Source organism: Hermetia illucens, chromosome 3 (assembly GCF_905115235.1).
Source record: "Hermetia illucens chromosome 3, iHerIll2.2.curated.20191125, whole genome shotgun sequence".
Taxonomy (NCBI): Eukaryota; Metazoa; Arthropoda; class Insecta; order Diptera; family Stratiomyidae; genus Hermetia; species Hermetia illucens.
Window position 1 is genome coordinate 98,157,425 of NC_051851.1, and position 20,350 is coordinate 98,177,774.

General features: G+C 44.6%; 1 protein-coding gene across 2 annotated transcripts in view; it reads right to left on the reverse strand.

The window, feature by feature from the left end:
• LOC119652830 (ectopic P granules protein 5 homolog) overlaps nucleotides 1-20,350 on the reverse strand; it is a 60,723-nt gene that overhangs the window by 18,827 nt on the left and 21,546 nt on the right. For both annotated transcript variants that reach the window (XM_038057159.1, XM_038057158.1), the window contains exons 14-21: nucleotides 9,404-9,576; nucleotides 9,179-9,346; nucleotides 8,997-9,123; nucleotides 8,627-8,937; nucleotides 8,382-8,553; nucleotides 8,164-8,306; nucleotides 7,935-8,100; nucleotides 7,577-7,780 (exon numbers count right to left, since the gene is read on the reverse strand). In XM_038057159.1, the coding sequence (XP_037913087.1) occupies nucleotides 7,577-7,780; nucleotides 7,935-8,100; nucleotides 8,164-8,306; nucleotides 8,382-8,553; nucleotides 8,627-8,937; nucleotides 8,997-9,123; nucleotides 9,179-9,346; nucleotides 9,404-9,576 (1,464 nt within the window). The remainder of the gene's footprint in view (nucleotides 1-7,576; nucleotides 7,781-7,934; nucleotides 8,101-8,163; nucleotides 8,307-8,381; nucleotides 8,554-8,626; nucleotides 8,938-8,996; nucleotides 9,124-9,178; nucleotides 9,347-9,403; nucleotides 9,577-20,350) is intronic.

Sequence of the window (20,350 nt, forward strand, 5' to 3'; positions counted from 1 at the left end):
GGGTCGGGCTGTATTCCTTCAGGGGAAATGAAATGGCCGAGGAATCTCACCTGTTGTTGAAGGAATTTGCATTTCTCAACGTTTAGGACTAAACCGGCCTCAAGGAGACGTTGAAAAATGCACTCGAGATGGGCTAAGTGCTCAGACTCAGTGGAAGAAGCGACCAAAACATCATCCAAATATACGAAACAGAATTCGAGGTTTCGCAGGACTGAGTGAATGAACCTTTGAAAGGTTTGCGCCGCGTTGCACAATCCGAAAGTCATCCGGGTGAACTCGAAGAGTCCAAAGGGTGTGCATATTGCCGTCTTTGGAATGTCTTCAGGAGCTACTGGAATTTGGTGATAAGCCTTGGTTAAGTCCAAGGTCGAAAAGATGCGGCAATTCGCGAGGTGATGCGCAAAGTCGTGGATGAGTGGAATTGGATATCGGTCAGGAACAGTCTGTGCATTTAGCCTTCTGTAATCCCCACATGGGCGCCATTCGCCGTTTGGCTTAGGGACCATATGCAGTGGGGAAGACCAACAGCTGTTTGAGGGCCTGCAGATACCCTGTTGAACGAGTTGTTCAAACTCTTTCCGTGCAATTGCCAGTTTCTGAGATGGTAGAGGACGCACCTTCGAGAAGATCGGGGAACCAGTAGTGATAATGTGGTGCTGCACATTGTGCTTCACTGGTTTGGAGAGACTACAGTTGGTAGTAATCTGGCTGAACTTTTGGAGAAGTGCCCGAACACGAGAGTCGGTAATGTCTTCTAAAAGAACGGAAAGATTATTGCCTGGGTGAGATACCATATGTCCCGACGTATTAAGGTTGGTCGTGGAATCTATAAGAGACTTGTTTTGCAAGTCCACCAGCAATCCATAGTGACACAGGAAGTCTGCGCCTAGTATGGGGAAGCTGACATCCGCCAGGATGAAACGCCACGAAAACGTCCTACGCAAGCCAAGACTCACGTCCACTTGCCTATACCCGTACGTGTTTATGCGGGAGGAATTTGCTGCCGCAAGTTTGAGCGATTGAGGGAAAAGTTGATGATGCTGGGGTACGGGAAGAACCGAAACCTCCGCACCCGTGTCGACGAGGTAGTTGCGCCTGCTGAGGGGGTCAAAAATAGTTAGGCGACGTGGTGCTGCGTTCTGGGTGGCCGCCGCCAAAACCCCCCGCGGACCTAGTTTTTTGCGGTAGAAGAGAATCTACACGGTAGCGTACATCTTGTCGCTTTATCCCCGAATCTGCGGTGGTACCAGCAAATCTCTGGGTCCGTGGACTGTCTTGACGACCTGCTACCTGATCGCCCTTTTCGGATGGCAGACCGCGAGCGTGCTCGCGATCTGGCGCCCGAACGCTGAGCGTCCAACGTCGCCCGCATCTCGGCCATACTGGCTGTTAATGCAGCAATCTCGCGCCTCAATTCACCCACCTCATCCGACGGTGGTTGAACGGCCGCCAAGGTTGGGCGTACGTACACCTCCTGAACCTGGTCGGCCGTCGCTGCCAGTTCCTCCAAGGAACCGGAGACGCAAGCGAGGATCGCCTGGGTGCCCTCCGGGAGCCGACGCAGCCAGAACGACTTGATCAGGTCTTCGCCGATCTTACTCCCACCCAATTGCCTCATTTCACGAAGCAATTGGCTGGGAGTTCGATCACCTAAGGTTAAACCTGCCAGCAAGTGGTCTAATTTTGCCGACTCGCTTGCCGACAGGCGCCTGATCAACTCGCTCTTGAGCTGCACATACGATGTCGACTTCACCACGTCGGACACCAGAAGTATGGACTCTTCGTCCAGGCCGATCACCGCGTAGTTGAAACGGGTCGCGTCCGATGTGATGCCGGACATTTGGAACTGTGCTTCCAGATGCACGAACCACAGTTCGGGGTTCCGCCGCCAAAACGGAGGAACGCGTACGGCGAGGGCGGTCACTTGCGGGTTCGATGGGCCTGCTGCGTCTTTATTGTCAAAAGACATCTTGTTTCACGAAAAGTACGAGATTGAAATGCAAACGCGGTGAGTTTATTCTGAAACGCGGTGAACTTTACACCGACACGGCAGGCCGCACCCACAAATGCACGCACGAAACGAGAAAAAACGAAGCGGACGCTATCCAGCGCAGACCAAAAACACCACCAATGAGAATGGAGGACTCGCGATGCTAAACACCTGCACGCCGTCTCTTGCAGCGATTTCAATTTTTTTTTATTACTATTTTTTTTTTTTTTAACTGAATAAATAATATATTATATATAAATGAATAATAACTTCTCTTAAGAATAACTCCTCGTTGTTTGTCGGCTGTAGCTGCGGCGTTGGCGGTGCTGGGGACGTCCGTTTGTTGCCGTTGTTGATCGTTGTGGCAATGATGACTAGTTCGGTGCGTGAAAGGTGTTGTGCAGGAGGGCGTGCGTACGGGAAGTCGCGTGAAAATCCACTTCTGGTGAGGGTCCGACGTGTGTCGCGCAGTACACTGTGTAGAGAAGGTTTTCTCGCGTTTTTCTTTCTTGCCTCTGCTCCGACTCGGGATGTGGAGATGTGACACGTTTTCGTGATGTTTACCACGGCACTCCACACTCAACTGTAGATGCGAACGCGTGAAAATCGCTTGCCGTACGGTCTACTGATGTTTTGGAAGGATTTCTCAGTCCTTGGAAGTTCTATTTCTGCCGTGTTGTTCGGACGAATTTTTGTCGTTAATAGAACTTCACCAATGTCGGCGATGGTGGAGTTGAGTGCGGCGGCGAAAGTGGCTGCGGCAGCGATGGCGGCTGCGGCTGCGGAACTCTTATTTATCTCCAATCGGTTGTTGCGGCTGCCTGCTGGGCGATTGTGCTTGCGCAGACTGCGATTTGTTGATGGGGATGATAATGTGCTTGAGTTTTTCAATTTTGCAGGTTCTGGGAATTCGGGATCCCAGTTGTTGATGCTGTTGGTGCGAGTTCCGGGGTCACCAATTAAGTAATCCAATTAAGTAATTATGATTACTTATTATTTTTATTGAAATATTTAAGCGAACTCAATGCGAATTTTATACAGCAAACTCAACGCGAATTCTATACAGTAAACTCAACTCAAATTCTATTTTCAAAAAGGACTTCCATATTCTTTAGCAATTTTCAACTTAATAATTAAATTCAGTGACAGGTCTGAAAAACATAATTACTGCGATCTTCCACTCCCTTGGTGTGCCACGCAAAGTGGATAGATCCGCGCCATCTATTCGCTCGCAACATTCGAAATAAATTTCGAATGCTGCGAATCCTGCCGCGCCACAATCCAGCCCGAAAAGTTTATAAGGGCAATATCTATGGTAGAAAAAGAAGACGAGGCAGATCCTGCCTGAGATGGAGCGTTCGTGTGGGTCAGGACGCCAGACAGATTTTAGGGATATCGAATTGGTGGACATCGGCGCAAAACCGGGATATCTGGTGTTCCTTTTTAAGGCCTATACCGTTTGTTGGCTCCTTGATGATGATGATGATGATGATGATTAACCTAATTGATTAAACTCACAAAATGTAAGTTTCACCTTCTATAACTTTGTTAATAATAGCTGGATTTCTGTCAAACTTCCCAAAGTTATGCCTTATGCTATCCCTTATGCAAATGCTAATTTTACACTTCTAGCATGAACTTAAAGGCGGTTTCAGGCTAAATTTCTAAAATATACTAACATACTATTATATTATTACTGTTACTCTTTTTGGGGTCATATTTTGAGCCCTAACTCCCCTACGTTTCATCCGAAATCAAATATGAGACCAGTTTCGAAAAGTACTAATTGAGCCCTTTCATATACCACATCCACATCCCGCCAAAAAAAAAATTTTACACCCTCCCCTCAATTAAACTTAACACAAAATGGCGCCACTTACTGTATCTATAGGGAACAACAGACCACAAGTCATATCAATTTTCGTGACGATCGGTTCAGCATTTCCGAATAAATCGGATGTGACAGTCAGACAGACGGACATACAGACTTCAACTCGATTCTAATAAGGTTTTGGTTCACACAAAACCTTAAAAAAGGAATAATCGTTAAGATTCCGAAGAAGGCTACCTGTCTTGAGTGCGAGTGGAGGGGTATTTGCATGCTATCTATTGTAGTAAATGCATTAGCTTAAATCATAGCTCCCAACACTGTGGCCCAGTTAGTTTCTCAATCGGTTTATTGAGCAGGGTAGAACACCATCCGACTGTCATGAAAGCACTATAATTGGAAAAAGAAAGGAAATTACCGTCCAATCCGGTTGCTGTCGGCTATCATGAAGATTCTTGACAATCGTATTCATCGTTCAACACAACTTGGATGAAATCGCGTTTCTCAGCAGGCGTCCTTTGTGATCAATTCATCAACGGACGTCTGAAGACGAAAACGTTGCGTTGGATCAATGGTATGATCGTAGAAAAATTGTGAGAGATGTGAGATCTTCTCCCAAGAACCTGGAGCAAGTAAAGAGAGTAGTCCAGAAGGGAGATTATTAAATTAGTTAACAACGCATATTTTTCTCGCGCCAAATAAAACGCACACCAATTAAGCTTGGATTTAACACTAGAAAGACGGTTGATGGTTATTTGACCGCTTTTCATATTGGTCAATATTTCTTCTATAAGTTATTTTTTCAAATTGATAATTCGTCACTTTGAAGAAATGCATCACATTAAATTGAAAAGCATTCCTAATTCACTAGAGTGTTTCGAACTCAAATAAATGATAAAACTTGCAGAACCTAAAAAGACGGACTATGGTCATTTGACCGCAAACATGTATGCGTCAATTGCAAAGATGCATATTAGGCTTTTTATTCTTTCTTATTGCCACTACTGTGCAATACCAAGGGTCATGTATATGATTGTATCATTATACTTACTTTTACTTTTTATATTAATTTTATAAAGCATAACGCGCCCAGAGCACACGACTTCAAGTTCCATCAATATTGGACACTGAACAAGATATGCAGTCAGGAGGCGGAGTAATTTAGAAGGTTTTTTTCCAAAACAATTCTATACCAGGTCGCCGTGCTGTTCATAGCATTTTGGTTGAATGTTCAGGACCAATTCAATATGCAAACCAACGAATTAGTGAGGAATTTGTAACAGCTTGAAAACTGCTGATTGATGATATAAATTTGAGACACATCCAAAAGTGTACGAAAGCTGAGGCACACAGACAAATTGGGTCATGTCTTTGCAAGAATTAGAAAAGTTCATCTCTTGTTTGTATGCTTGAGGTGCCGTGCTTTTGGATGCAAAGATATATCCTTAAATAATTTATCGAGCAAAACGTGGAGAGTATTTTTTTTTCAAAAACCATGCCCCCATTATTAAAAAAAAATAATGACACACATATATTCGTTTTGACCTACGTGCAGTAAGGTTTAGTGAACTTGAAACAGATAAGTTTCCATTGAATTCACATGCCTGGAACCGCTTTATTAACAAAGGCAAATCTTGCTATAAACAGTGGAAAACTTCACTATAGACGAACAACTGTATCCAAGATGCAAATTTTCGCAATACATGGCGAATAAACCTGCCATTTTTTTTGGCTTGCGTAGATGTCAAGTGAAAATACCTTCTCAACAGTTTCCCTTATTTGGGAAGAGATGATAAACGTCCACAAAACAAATGCTAGGGAAGAACATTGTAATGCAGTTAATGGACAACTTCTTTATCTCAGTGTCGTTGCCACAGAATTTGCTTTCCAAACGCACATTTCTGGTCGACTCCGTAAAGAGAGCATGCGCATGAAGTTTTTAAAATTGAAAATAATCAGTTCTTTTATTGTTGAGTACTTTACATGATACCGTTGATATAACTGAAGGAGATAAAAGAAAACCTAACACCGTAACTTTTTATAATACAACTAAATTTCTTAATTTGTATAATACAACGAAATTTATGGTTGATGTTGTTGAACAAACGGTGAGAAAATACAGCACAAACTCACGCTCGAGAGGCCCGTACAAGTTTTTTTGTATATATGGGATTTAGCTGCAATACCAATACCAAGAAGTATTGGGGGAAAAGTTCAAAGAAGAGACTTAATTTTACAAGTGGCATCTGAACTCAGTCGCAATGGAGAAGAGGAAGAAGCTGTGAATATTCAATCTAAAGTTTCACATATTCAGCCCAAGAAAAGATGAAAGTGTCATACAATTGATTGCAGAAACAAAACAGATAATATATATGTGAAACCTGCAAAAAATCCCTATGCGGAACTTGCTACAAATCAACATGGTTTCTATGTGCTATCTGTGTTTGAATCATGGATGTGAGAAGAATAAAAATTTAACTTGCACGTTATATTTGAAAACAATAACTTTTTTAAAGTTTTGTGTGAAGCAAAACCTTATTAAAATCGATTCAATGTTTGTCTGTCACACCCGAACATGTGGTCTGTGTGTCCATTTACATGTGACGAGTGACATCATTTTGCGTTGGGAGGGCGGTGGGAAAGTGGGGTGTATATTTTTTTCACAGAATATATTCATGTTGGGTATTAAATGAAAGAGCTCGATTAGTCATCATCATCAACGGCGCAACAACGGGTATCCGATCTAGGCCTGCCTTAATAAGGAAATCCAGACATCCCGGTTTTGCGCCGAGGTCCACCAATTCGATATCCCTAAAAGCTGTCTGGCGTCCTGACCTACGCCATCGCTCGATCTCAGGCAGGGTCTGCCTCGTCTTCTTTTTCATATATTCATAGATATTGCCCTTATAGACTTTCCGGGCTGGATCATCCTCATCCATACGGATTAAGTGACCAGCTCACCGTAACCTATTGAGTCGGATTTTATTCACAACCTGACGGTCATGGTATCCCTCATAGATTTCGTCGTTATGTAGGCTACGGAATCGTCCATCCTCATGTAGGGGGCGAAAATTTCTTCGGAGGATTCTTCTCTCAAACGCGGCCAAGAGTTCGCAATTCTTCTTGCTAAGAACCCAAGTCTCCGAGAAATACATGAGGATTGGCAAGATCCATTGTCTTGTACAGTAAGAGCTTTGATCCTATGGTGAAACGTTTCGAGCGGAATAGTTTTTGTAAGCTGAAATAGGCTCTGTTGGCTGACAACAACTGTGCGCGGATTTCATCATCGTAGCTGTTATCGGTTCGACCCTAGATAGGAGAAATTATCAAAGTATCAAAGTTGTATTTTCCTATCCTTATTCTTCCTATTTGACCAGTGCGGTTTGATGTTGTTGGTTGATTCGTCTTCGGTGCTCACGTTGCCACCATAAACTTTGTCTTGCCTTCATTGATGTGCAGCCCAAGATCGCTATTTACAAGATTAACTTGCGATATTCGTAGCTGACCCGCTAGGCCATGTCATTATCCGCAACTCATGACACGCGCCTCAGTCCATCCCCGGTTGGGCGGGAAGAGGGCTCGTGGGCTTTTTTAACTATATATATATATAATGTACACATCAGTATGCGGTAACGTTTCACACAAAACCTTAAAAAGTTAATCGATGCAATATGTGATAAACTTCGCAGCTATATTAAAGTTTGGTTTAATTTATTCAAAAAACAAGAAAAAAACGACAAGACAATCAAAATACGTACCTTCGCCAATAAAGTCGACATAATTTTTGGTTCAGAGCATTCCATGTACGACTCAATCAACGTTTGGTACATTTTGATGAAACATTGCGAATTTGTTGTTGATGGAGTGACCACTTCTGATAATATATCAATTATAGCTGGATTTAATATGGCTGATTTTAGAACTCGAGGCCCCTCTGTTTGCTGATATTTTCGGATGAAAATCTGGAAAACGCAGTAGATAACATGAATATGTTTCTGGAATGTAATGGATATTAAGTGAGCTATAAAAAAGTAGGAGATATGACCAATCATAAATAATAATCATTTTCATGGACCTTTAATTACTAAGAAATATGTAGTTTCCAGCAAGACTTACCCCTAGAGACGTAATCATTTTGCGCCATAGTTCATGAGAAGGAGCAAATGACATTATATTTTCAAAGCTATCTACAAATTCATAGAAAGAACTTATTGAAGCATTTGGAAGTTGAGAAACATTCGATTCTCCATTCAAGAATCTATAATATAAGGTTGTCAAGTGTCTGAAATTACAAGTTTCTTATGTAAATATTAAAAATTATTTTCACACAATGAATTTTACTCACTTTACAATATATTGCATACTTTCGACCGGAACTTCAGTCTCATCGAAATTCTGTGATACAATCGAATCTACCAATTTTCCATATTTCTTTCGGTTATTATCAATTTCTTTTTGGATTTCCGTATTTTTTCGCGGTTTCTCCACCTGAAAAATTAATGTTTGAAAAGAAGAAATAGGTATTAAAAAATCAACGAATCGGCATTGGTAAAGTTTTCTTACCGTTACAGTCACTTTAGCTGCGTTTGCACATGAATAAATTGGAGCCGAGAAAATCGAAGTGCATTTCGTCAATTGTACAATATTGTGAGAAACATTCGAATATAGTTTTGTTAAACTCTCTTCGTAGTGTTTGTTGAGGACCATGATTTCTTGTGAACGTATGTTGCATTTTCTAGAATTCAAACCAGTTGGAATGGGCTCAATTTTATATTAAATAATCCTGAGTTCTTTTTCTTTCTTCTTACCTTGAATATTCAGTTAAGGTTTTTACGTAGAATTTTATTAGCTTTAGAATATCACAGTTTGCGTTGTCTAGATTCACATTCCCTAATCTATGACCTCTTGGACTCAAACTTAATAGGTTCTGAGGATCATCGTATGATCTCAAATGATTTGTTATGCGCTTTATCGGATCTACAGAACGTGTTGATGGAAATCGAACTTCCACTGTTTTCCGACCTGAAGGGTGTCGAAGGCAACATTTTCTCCAAAAGTCTTTACTCCTTTCCAATTCCGACCCAATTTGTACAGTATTCAAAAATTCAATCCAATGATCCTAGCAAACAAATTGGATGGATTAATCAGATATTTATTTTCAACTTTTTCTTAACCAACCTTCCGCCCCGAAAACGCAGAAATTAATTTTTCCGTGAAGAATTGTGGTGGAAGAGCAATGTGTTGATTTTTCGAGATCGCGTTGATCGACATGTCATCCAACCATATCTGATAGGCTTTGAATAATCTATCGAAGAGGGTTAAATTGTCGAATAAAAAAATAAGTGCGCGTATTACATTACCTGCATAAATTAGTGTAAAATTGCGATGATTGGTCCGAGTCCCCATTCATTTGTTCACATTCCTTCGTATAGAAATCTTCGGCTGCTTTGAACTGAGCCTTTACTTTCTTCAATAATGTAGGATTATGACTCTGAATTTTGTCTGCGATGCCAAAGTAGGTTTTATATCTGCAATGCAGTTGGGTTTAATGTTGTGACATACACATCTACAGCAATGCTAAATACCTTTCTTCATCATTATTATATGGAATACGACACAAGTATAAAAGGAAAAACTGTTGGGAAAATATGGGCAATAGGTAATTATCGCAGCCAATGCTCGTTATAATCTCGGCGTATTTGAAGACGGTTAAATCATTTACATTGGCGTGTTGATTTCCAATTCTTGCAGCTGCTAGCTGTATTAAAATTTTAAATCATTGATAAATAAAAATATATATGAAAAGGAAGACAAATCGAAACCTGTAACTACAAGTAATTATGTTGCAATGGCAAGGTTATACCCGTAATATCTTAAAGTAATAAAAACTTGTTGTTTCTTTTTCGTTGGTGTGGGTATTTATTCCTGCAAATACCGATATTTCGGGAACCACTTGTTCCCTTCATCGTGCTACCTCATTACTTACACAGCAATCCTTGTAAATGTTAAAATGTAAAACGTAAACAAAGAACGGACCCTCATTCATCTTATCGTAACTTTTTGCTGTCATTGTTTTTTCCTTATGTTCTTTAGTGTAATAACCTTTTCTTACGTTTTCATTGTTATTATTATTTGAACATATTATTTTATGAACATGAGCTTGTTGGATTAATCATCGCTTAATATATTATGAGCCGAGACGCCCAAAAATAAGTGAATTGTACTTAGAAAATATATGCACAAAGTCTGTCGAACAGTTCAACATTAATCTACCACAATATTGATACAAATTGAGAAAGCACATACGCAGATTGATAGCTTCGCCCAACATAATAATATTCTTTTATATTTATAACTTTGTTATAAATAGGAGACTGAAAATCGCTGGCTCCCTGGAGGAAAGATAACTTTGATTTTTCCATTCCGCAACTAGATTTATATTATTTAGCAGCATATCATTTTCTAATTAAAATATTTATTAATTACCTATAGTTTGAAGTATGTTAAATAAGAGATAACGCTACTATAAAAGGCATGAAATTGTATATGTTATTGGCATTAAGAGTTGAGATTTATTTGAAGCTGCTTATGAAAAAAAAGCAATTTACAGGAATAGAACACTATGATGAAAACCTTTTCGATACTTGTCTTATTTAAATGTCGACCCTGCCAACCCAGAACGAAACCTGGAGCTACGACTATGAAAGCGTGGCGAAATCAGAACCAGACAAAGCGCCAATTGGTGATTTAAGCGTCATTCGGCTTCACCTAGATCAGCCCTCTAACTGAACTGAATGGCGTAATCGATCAAGACGAGCCGACCCGTATTATATCTGCTAATTATCGATGACGCTCTTCATGCTCCCTTGTGCCTGTGACCGGGGACGCAAGGCATCCTTCCATCGAAAGGTAATGGCGGGAGCGCCAGCTCCCCCCACCTTCTGCAGAAGAAAAAGGTGTGGCAGGCATCATGCACCACGTCCTTGCAATAAATGCAGTTGGCTTCGAGACGGTAGGATAGGTGGACACAACTCGCAGAACCCCTCGTCTTTGTACTTGTGTACTTATGGTACATTTCCTTACAGAGGGAGTTGGGCCATACTTCGGAACCGTAAAGAAGGACGGATTCAACTGCACTCATCGGCAAGCGACGCCTGCTGGATAAGAGACCTCTAACATTGGACATCACCCAGCAAATCGCAAACATTCTAGCCACAGCTTTGTCTGCGGTCTTGTGAATCTACTCGAAGAAGCTCATCTCCGTGTCTGTCACGATGCCGAGGCATTTCACCGCCGGCTTCGAAAAGACCATGATTTCACTCACCTGAACAGGGAGGACTGTGGAAACCCTCTCCTTAGTCAGCACAATGACTTCGGTTTTCTCCAGAGTTAGGGAGAATCCATGCTCAACCATCCATCAGCCTTCTCGCCGCATCACCACTCACAATATGCGCTGAACCTGCTTAACCGTGCGTGCGGTAACCAGTGCCGCAACATCATCCGCGTACCAAACCAGACGCGACTCATCAGGAATCTCGAGCCGCAGGAGGCTATCGTATAAGGCATTCCAAAGATCCGAACCAAGGATAAATCCCTGAACCGCCCTCAATGTCACTTTCATTCGGCGCTGTCTTTCCGGAGTCTCGTAGAGTAGAGCACGGGCCTTTAAATAGTCCTTCAATATCCACAATAGGTAGCCTGGAGCATGTCGCACCAGCTCGAAGAATTGAAGGCATTTCTTACTTCGCGAGCCACAAGGAACACCACCCGCCGACAGTGGCGACGCTTGTACCAACTCCTCAATAGCATCAATTGTGGAACAGCCCGCTCTAAAACCATATTGTGTTGGTGAGTAGTGTCCCGCACCACGTATTGCGTCAGTCAATCGTCAAAACACCCGCTGTTAGACATGCGTTGATTGCGTCGAGTAGCAAGTTCAGTTTGTATTTAAATACAAGTTTCAACACTTCGCTGGCAATTCCATCCGATCCTGGTGCTTTTTTTTGTCCTTCATGGACAGGACCGCCTCCTCTAGTTCCTTTGTAGTGAAGAGTGGGCATTCCTTAGTGCTCACTCCTTCATCGATAGCGTCAGTTCGGATGGAGTGGGCAGGAAAAAGTGCCTTCACGATTTCTTCCACTTTCGCTCCTTCCATAGAACAAGATGATCGATGGGCACCGAGTTTTTTGGCCCCATAACTCTCTGTTAAGATCGTTGATTAGCTTCTGCCTGCGCGCTGAGCAATCCGCCAAAATCTGAGGCAGTTCCTTCGTAGGTTTGCAAATTCAGCCGGTCGCCAGTACGAGGGTAATTTCCCGGGATGTTATTTTCTTTTGGGAGCCGATGCATTACAAGATTCGGTGAAAAGGCTTATTGTTGAATGAATTAGCGATTCAATTGCAGTTCTTCTGTCTACGCCTGAGTCTTGTCGCTGATTCATCCCTCGTGTGATAGCTGCGACAAATTTGGCATCATCGAATTTCCCGATGTTCCACCCGGTAGGTATTCGCTGGGCGGCAGAAGGGGGGAGGGGAAGAGCCGTTTGTCATTTTGTACTGATGATTACTGGTCGTAAAGTTTTAGAATGTATTGCATCGTTGGACCGCTCACTCTAAGGATACCGTAGTAAAAGTTACGTCAGGGATAGTGCCCTTGGAAACAGGACGTCGGAATGGCCGAGTGCTACCGGTATTTAGGACAATAAGTCCTGTTATCTGGTTGAGGCATATCCCATCCGAAGGCTCTAGCGTTAAAATCACCTTCGACTAGAGTTCTCCCTTCCGTGTTTCTAATCTCGTCCTCCAAGGCGGTGAGCCTATTCCGAAAAGCTTGCATAGATTCGTTCGGTGTGAAATAAACGCTGTAAAACGTCACTTCCACACAACAATCCCTAATGAAGCCGTCTCCTCATGGGCCCTGCAAGTTAATCGTATCTCCTACCCAGATGGCAGCAGTACCAAATATATCGGCATATCACAATGACGAGCTGTTATATCAATACTGTTTGCTGAGAAGCAACAAATCAGCTCTTCTTTCTTGCACCATCTGCCCCATCAGGTGGTGGGCAGTTGCACTCTATGCATGTTTGCTTGCAGGAAGTGGTGCTTGACTTTTCACTTTCTGTAACTCTTGGAAGACCTGGCAACACCCAGAACCGGCAACATGAGTGTCGCATCCTTTTACTGCAGACCGCGGTCCTTGCAAAGGACCCAGCACTTTGCCAATTCACAAGTATTGGCTTGGTGTCCGGGTTCGCCACATTTGTAAAACAAAGAGCTTCTATCCTGCCCGTTGCAAGCCTCTGTTTTATGTACGTACGCCCATCACATGAAACAACGAGTTTTAACTGCCCTTCGCCTTATTCTGCAAACAATCCACCCGATTTTTATTTTCCCGCAATGGAGAAATTAGCTCGCTGTCTTGTCAGGAACAGTGGCAGTGACCAATTTTTGTTGTCTAGAGTTGAGACACGTAACTCCCACCTTAAGGTTGTTCACATCCGGCTTATTCCTTTTTATCGTATCCTCCACTCTTCCATATTAGTGAAACAACCCAGATCCCTTATTTCAAGGGTGCATATGGGTTCTTGGCTGGAAACCACTGCTTTCGTGCTTCGAATGCTCTGGACTGTCTCGCAGAAGGTACTCTGTGGTACTTATCAGCCTACGACCCAAACTCAACAAGTATATCATCGGTTCGAGTCCGCCGGATAGATTTGACATCTACCCCAGCGTATTCTGATTCGGCGTTGTTGCGCACTTCTCAATGAATTTTCGCAAAAGATCTCTCTTCGTTCGGCTGTTTTCCAGGAGTTTCGCTGGTGTGCAATAAAGTCCAGCAGTTCTTCCATCTCCATCATGCCATTTTTGATATTCATGGAGATGTTTCGCTGGACGATGATAGCAATCTTCGTTCGTCACCCTTTTTCGCGACAAAGGGTGTCACGAAGTTCGGAGTTTACCATCTTATCTCGAGGTCACTTCTTGCAAAGGGATTTATCAAATCTCTCATTTTAGCTGCCAGAAGCGGTGAGCGTGGTGTATTGTTGCTCCTTCATAAAATTTCGGCTATAGCCGGTTGTATCGTCATGTTTGTTTTTGTTCTTGTCATTTTAATTTGGGTCGCAGTTGCAAGCCGCTAGCTCCGCTAGAAAGTGCAATCGCCTTAAATGATCCTCGCGATTGTCTGCGAGCAGGGAGGCCACGCGTGGGTAAACTCAAATCCTTATGGGAGTTTGTTTTCAGAGCCAGCATCAAGCGCTAGTCAGGAGTCCATCTCAACTGAGCCTGCATTGCCAATTTAATGGTTACATCAAATCATAAATCAATGCCATGAGAATTATAACAACATTAAAAATGGCAGTTTGAGACTGTCTCTTGCAAAAAAGGAGCGAATTATTGGCACTTTTTCAAAATAATACTAGTAAAAGGGAAATATATCGTATTGTGGGAATTAGCCACAACATTTATAAATAAAACTATAATAAAAAGTGAAGAAACCGGCACCAATGAGCGCTGAAAATGATCTGGAACGAAGAAAATTGTATTCCAATGGAAAGGGCATCTTGAAGGCGGTTATTTTTAGCGGATATTTTTAGAATAGTAAAAAAACTCCATAGGGAGTTGGCAACATCCCTACCGAAACCATGTAGCGTCCGTACGGAAGCCTTCCAGAAAGCCAATGTTTACGCAAAAATGGCGCTTAGCCGACTCTTATGGTGTCAGCAGCACGCCAACTGGACAGTCGATGATTCGAAAAGAGTCTGCCATCCAAGCGTGTGAGTGAGACTAAAAGACCGCGAGCGATATAGTGCTACAAGTAATTCCCTACTTAAAGCACTATTAAACATTTGCCATATGTGATAATATGGGAATGTATCAAACCGGCGGGAGTTAGGTTGATAATTTTTTGAGTCCATCCATGAGTGCCCTAATATACATTGACCTCATTAGTGTAGATCCGTGCCTACTACAGAGGAGGTTGATGTCATCTTTCAAGATAATTCTACCCCTTGCCATCGAACCAAGGTTGTAAAAGCTTTCCACAAAGCTTAAAATATTTTTTGTCCTATCCTCTACGTTCAAAATTACGAAGAAAATTTGGGTAGAAACTTCCTTCTTGGCCCGGGAATAACCGAGCTCATAATCCGATTGAGAGTTTATCGCACATTATTAGCAAAAAAAAACTCGAGAAAAAGAATTTGTAACTTTCAAAGAATCTGGAGGAAACAATTGAAGGTGTGGTATAAGGAAGGAAGAGAAGACATAACAAAATTACATGAATTAATGCCAAGGTCTTAATTAGTACTTTCCGAAACTGATATTAGTTTTGACGTGAATTGTACAGTGCGTGAGAAAGGAGTTAAAATGTGCACACTTAAAGTGAGACAGGATTAATTTTTGGAATCTACCCAACCCAGAATCTAAAAAAATTAGGGTGGTGCGCTTATAACTTCTACCGTCGTTTCCTGCCCAAGGCCGCCCATCACCAGTCCATTTTGAACGCGTACTTGTCTGGCCCCAAAACTAAGGACACACGAGAGATGGTGTGGTCTGAAGAGGCTATCTGCACGTTTGACAAATCCCGTCAACAATTGGCCGACGCTACACTCTTGGCATTTCCTCTGCAAGATGTACCCCTAGCCGTTTTTGTTGATGCCTCTGACATCGCAGTAGGTGCTGCCCTTCACCAAAAGGTGGATCAAGTTTGGCAGCCGTTGAGCTTCTTCTCGAAGCAGTTGAATTCCGCTCAACGGAACTACAGTACCTACGATCGCGAACTGCTCGCCGCGTATTTGAGCATCAAATGCTTCCGTTTCTCCCTAGAAGGCAGGCCGTTCACAGTGTTCACGGACCATAAGCCTCTCACGTATGCTTTGAAACAGAAGCCCGACAAAGCGTCCCCTCGTCAGCTTCGTCATCTGAGCTTTATAAGCCAGTTTACGTCAGACATCCAGCACATGTCTGGCAAGGACAACATAGTTGCTGACGCTTTGTCTCGTGTCTCCGAGGTTAACATCCCCGCCTCACTCGATTTATCGGCTATTGCCAAGGCGCAGGAGGATGACGCAGCATTTCAGAGCCTCAAATCCAACCCCAAATACAAATTTCGGGAGTTGCCCATCTTCGGCTCAAACCTCTCTCTCTGCTGCGAAGACTCGGAAAAGGGACCTCGGCCATACATTCCGGCCACATTTCGCAAGGAAGTGTTCCACGCAGTTCACGACTTGGCGCATCCCGGCATCAGCACAACAAACCGGTTAGTCACCGGAAAATACTTCTGGCCCTCCATGAACAAGGATATCAATTCCTGGGCCAGAGAGTGCATCGCATGCCAAAAGTGTAAAGTCTCCAGGCATGTAAGGAAAGAAGTGGGCTCATTCCCCCGCACTACCAAGCGTTTCCACACGATACACCTCGACATAGTAGGGCCTTTGCGAGACTCGCACGGTTATAGGTATTGTCTCACAATCATCGACAGGTTTACGCGGTGGCCTGAGGCAATACCTCTGAAAGACATTACGGCGCAATCATGTGCCGAAGCCCTCTGTCGAGAGTGGATACCTCGCTTTGGCGTCCCTGCAGTGGTCATCACTGACCAGGGAATGCAATTTGAGTCCACCCTTTTCTCCGAGTTAGGCAAACTCCTTGGTTTTAAACGCCAGCGGACTACTGCATACCACCCGCAATCCAATGGGATGCTAGAACGTTGGCACCGGACGCTGAAAGCCGCCATTATGGCACGTGACGATCCGTCCTGGTCCCAAGTCTTGCCTCTCGTCCTACTCGGCCTACGTACAACCCGACGAGAGGAATTTGCTGCCAGCCCCGCAGAGCTGGTACACGGGGAGAACCCAAGACTCCCAAGCGATCCGGTCTTCGACAAGAGACGCATCAAAGCGCCACCACCTACTCGACACTCGTCCATACCTGCTTGTTCGCCCAAGGAACTGGACACATGCACGCACGTGCTGATCAGGACGGATGCCGTCCAGAAGCCGCTGCAGCCCGTACCGCGTTCTCGAGCGGGGAGAACATTTCTTCCAGCTCGAGATCGGTGGACACAGGAAGGCGGTCTCTCTGTCCAGGCTGAAACCCGTGTCCGCCCCGAAGCAGCGTCGTGTCCGTTTTGTGGATTGACGGCGAACGAAGTTCCGGGATCAGTCGCCGAAACCCCTAGGTTTCATCTGGGGGCGGAGTGATGTGGCGCGGCAGGATTCGCAGCATTCAAAATTTATTTCGAATGTTGCGAATGCGAAGGAATAGATGGCGCGGATCTATCCACTTTGCGGAGCTCGCCACGGGAGTGGAGGACCGGCGAGAAAAGTGTGCCATGAGTTAGGGGCAGAAAAGAAACACATGAAGCGAGAGACTCTCTTCTGCCTCTAACGAGCAAACAGCCACAGTCACACAAATTATTTAATAAAGTCTAATGGTTAAATCTATCGAGTATTGATTGCATCTAGGCCTCAAAAAATGTCCCATTCCGATATCTGCTCAAATAAACTTACTAATAGTATATTAATAACTTTTAGAAATTGGCCGAAAAACCCTCCGGCATAGAGGACAGCATCGCGCATATGCATGTTAAGGTTCATGGAAATCCGCCTATTAGTGCCAAAGTTATAGCATTTCAAATTTATCAATTTCGCGCGAATTTACTGCAACCATACCATACCATACCTTTGTGGCGCGGTAGGATTCGCAGCATTCGAAATTTATTTCGAATGTTGCGAGTGCGAGCGAATAGATGGCGCGGATCTATCCACTTTGCGTAGCACGCCACGGGAGTGGAAGATCGGAGAAAAGTGTGCCATGAGTTGTTGTCTAAAATGTAGTAGACACACAATAAAAAATTAATCTAATGCAGTAATTATGTTTTTCGTAAATGTCTCTGATTTGTAATATTAAGTTCGAATATATGAATAAATACTGAAGTCCTTTCTCGGCTATTGCCAAGGCGCAAGTGGATGACGCAGCACTTCAGAGCCTCAAGTCCAACCCCAAATACAAATTTCGGGAGTTGCCCATCTTCGGCTCAAACCTCTCGCTCTGCTGCGAAGACTCGGAAAAGGGACCTCGGCCATACATTCCGGCCACATTTCCTGTGTCCACCGATCTCGAGCTGGAAGAAATGTTCTCCCCGCTCGAGAACGCGGTACGGGCTGCAGTTGTTGACGGGATTTGTCAAACGCGCAGATAGCCTCTTCAGACCACACGATCTCTCGTGTGTCCTTAGTTTTGGGGCCAGACAAGTACGCGTTCAAAATGGACTGGAGATGGGCGGCTTTGGGCAGGAAACGACGGTAGAAGTTTAGCATGCCCAAGAACCTCCTCAACTCCCTCACTGTCTTTGGACGCGGGAAGCTTGTTATCGCTTGCACCTTGTCTGGGTCGGGCTGTATTCCTTCAGGGGAAATGAAATGGCCGAGGAATCTCACCTGTTGTTGAAGGAATTTGCATTTCTCAACGTTTAGGACTAAACCGGCCTCAAGGAGACGTTGAAAAATGCACTCGAGATGGGCTAAGTGCTCAGACTCAGTGGAAGAAGCGACCAAAACATCATCCAAATATACGAAACAGAATTCGAGGTTTCGCAGGACTGAGTGAATGAACCTTTGAAAGGTTTGCGCCGCATTGCACAATCCGAAAGTCATCCGGGTGAACTCGAAGAGTCCAAAGGGTGTGCATATTGCCGTCTTTGGAATGTCTTCAGGAGCTACTGGGATTTGGTGATAAGCCTTGGTTAAGTCCAAGGTCGAAAAGATGCGGCAATTCGCGAGGTGATGCGCAAAGTCGTGGATGAGTGGAATTGGATATCGGTCAGGAACAGTCTGTGCATTTAGCCTTCTGTAATCCCCACATGGGCGCCATTCGCCGTTTGGCTTAGGGACCATATGCAGTGGGGAAGACCAACAGCTGTTTGAGGGCCTGCAGATACCCTGTTGAACGAGTTGTTCAAACTCTTTCCGTGCAATTGCCAGTTTCTGAGATGGTAGAGGACGCACCTTCGAGAAGATCGGGGAACCAGTAGTGATAATGTGGTGCTGCACATTGTGCTTCACTGGTTTGGAGAGACCACAGTTGGTAGTAATCTGGCTGAACTTTTGGAGAAGTGCCCGAACACGAGAGTCGGTAATGTCTTCTAAAAGAACGGAAAGATTATTGCCTGGGTGAGATACCATATGTCCCGACGAATTAAGGTTGGTCGTGGAATCTATAAGAGACTTGTTTTGCAAGTCCACCAGCAATCCATAGTGACACAGGAAGTCTGCGCCTAGTATGGGGAAGCTGACATCCGCCAGGATGAAACGCCACGAAAACGTCCTACGCAAGCCAAGACTCACGTCCACTTGCCTATACCCGTACGTGTTTATGCGGGAGGAATTTGCTGCCGCAAGTTTGAGCGGTTGAGGGAAAAGTTGATGTTGCCGAGGTACGGGAAGAACCGAAACCTCCGCACCAGTATCGATGAGGTAGCTGCGCCCGCTGAGGGGATCGAAAATAGTTAGGCGACGTGGCGCTGCGTTCTGGGTGGCCGCCGCCAAGACCCCCCGCGGACCTAGTTTTTTGCGGTAGGAGAGAATCTACACGGTAGCGTACATCTTGTCGCTTTATCCCCGAATCTGCGGTGGTACCAGCAAATCCCTTGGTCCGTGGACTGTCTTGACGACCTGCTACCTGATCGCCCTTTTCGGGTGGCAGACCGTGAGCGTGCTCGCGATCTGGCGCCCGAACGCTGAGCGTCCAACGTCGCCCGCATCTCGGCCATACTGGCTGTTAAAGCAGCAATCTCGCGCCTCAATTCACCCACCTCATCCGACGGTGGTTGAACGGCCGCCAAGGTTGGGCATACGTACACCTCCTGGACCTGGTCGGCCGTCGCTGCCAGTTCCTCCAAGGAACCGGAGACGCAAGCGAGGATCGCCTGGGTGCCCTCCGGGAGCCGACGCAGCCAGAGCGACTTGATGAGGTCGTCGCCGATCTTGCTCCCACCCAATTGCCTCATTTCACGAAGCAATTGGCTGGGAGTTCGATCACCCAACGTTAAACCCGCCAGCAAGTGGTCTAATTTTGCCGACTCGCTTGCCGACAGGCGCCTGATCAACTCGCTCTTGAGCTGCACGTACGATGTCGACTTCACCACGTCGGACACCAGAAGTATGGACTCTTCGTCCAGGCCGACCACCGCGTAGTTGAAGCGGGTCGCGTCCGATGTGATGCCGGACATTTGGAATTGTGCTTCCAAATGCACGAACCACAGCTCGGGGTTCCGCCGCCAAAACGGAGGAACGCGTACGGCGAGGGCGGTCACTTGCGGGTCCGATGGGCCTGCCGCGTCCTTATTGTCAAAAGACATTTTTCTTACAGAGAAGTACGAGATTGAGATGTAAACGCGGTGAGTTTATACTGAAACGCGTTGAACTTTACACCGACACGGCAGGCCGCACCCACAAATGCACGCACGAAACGAGAAAAAAAAATGATGAGCGAAGCGGACGCTCTCCAGCGCAGACCGAAAACACCACCAAT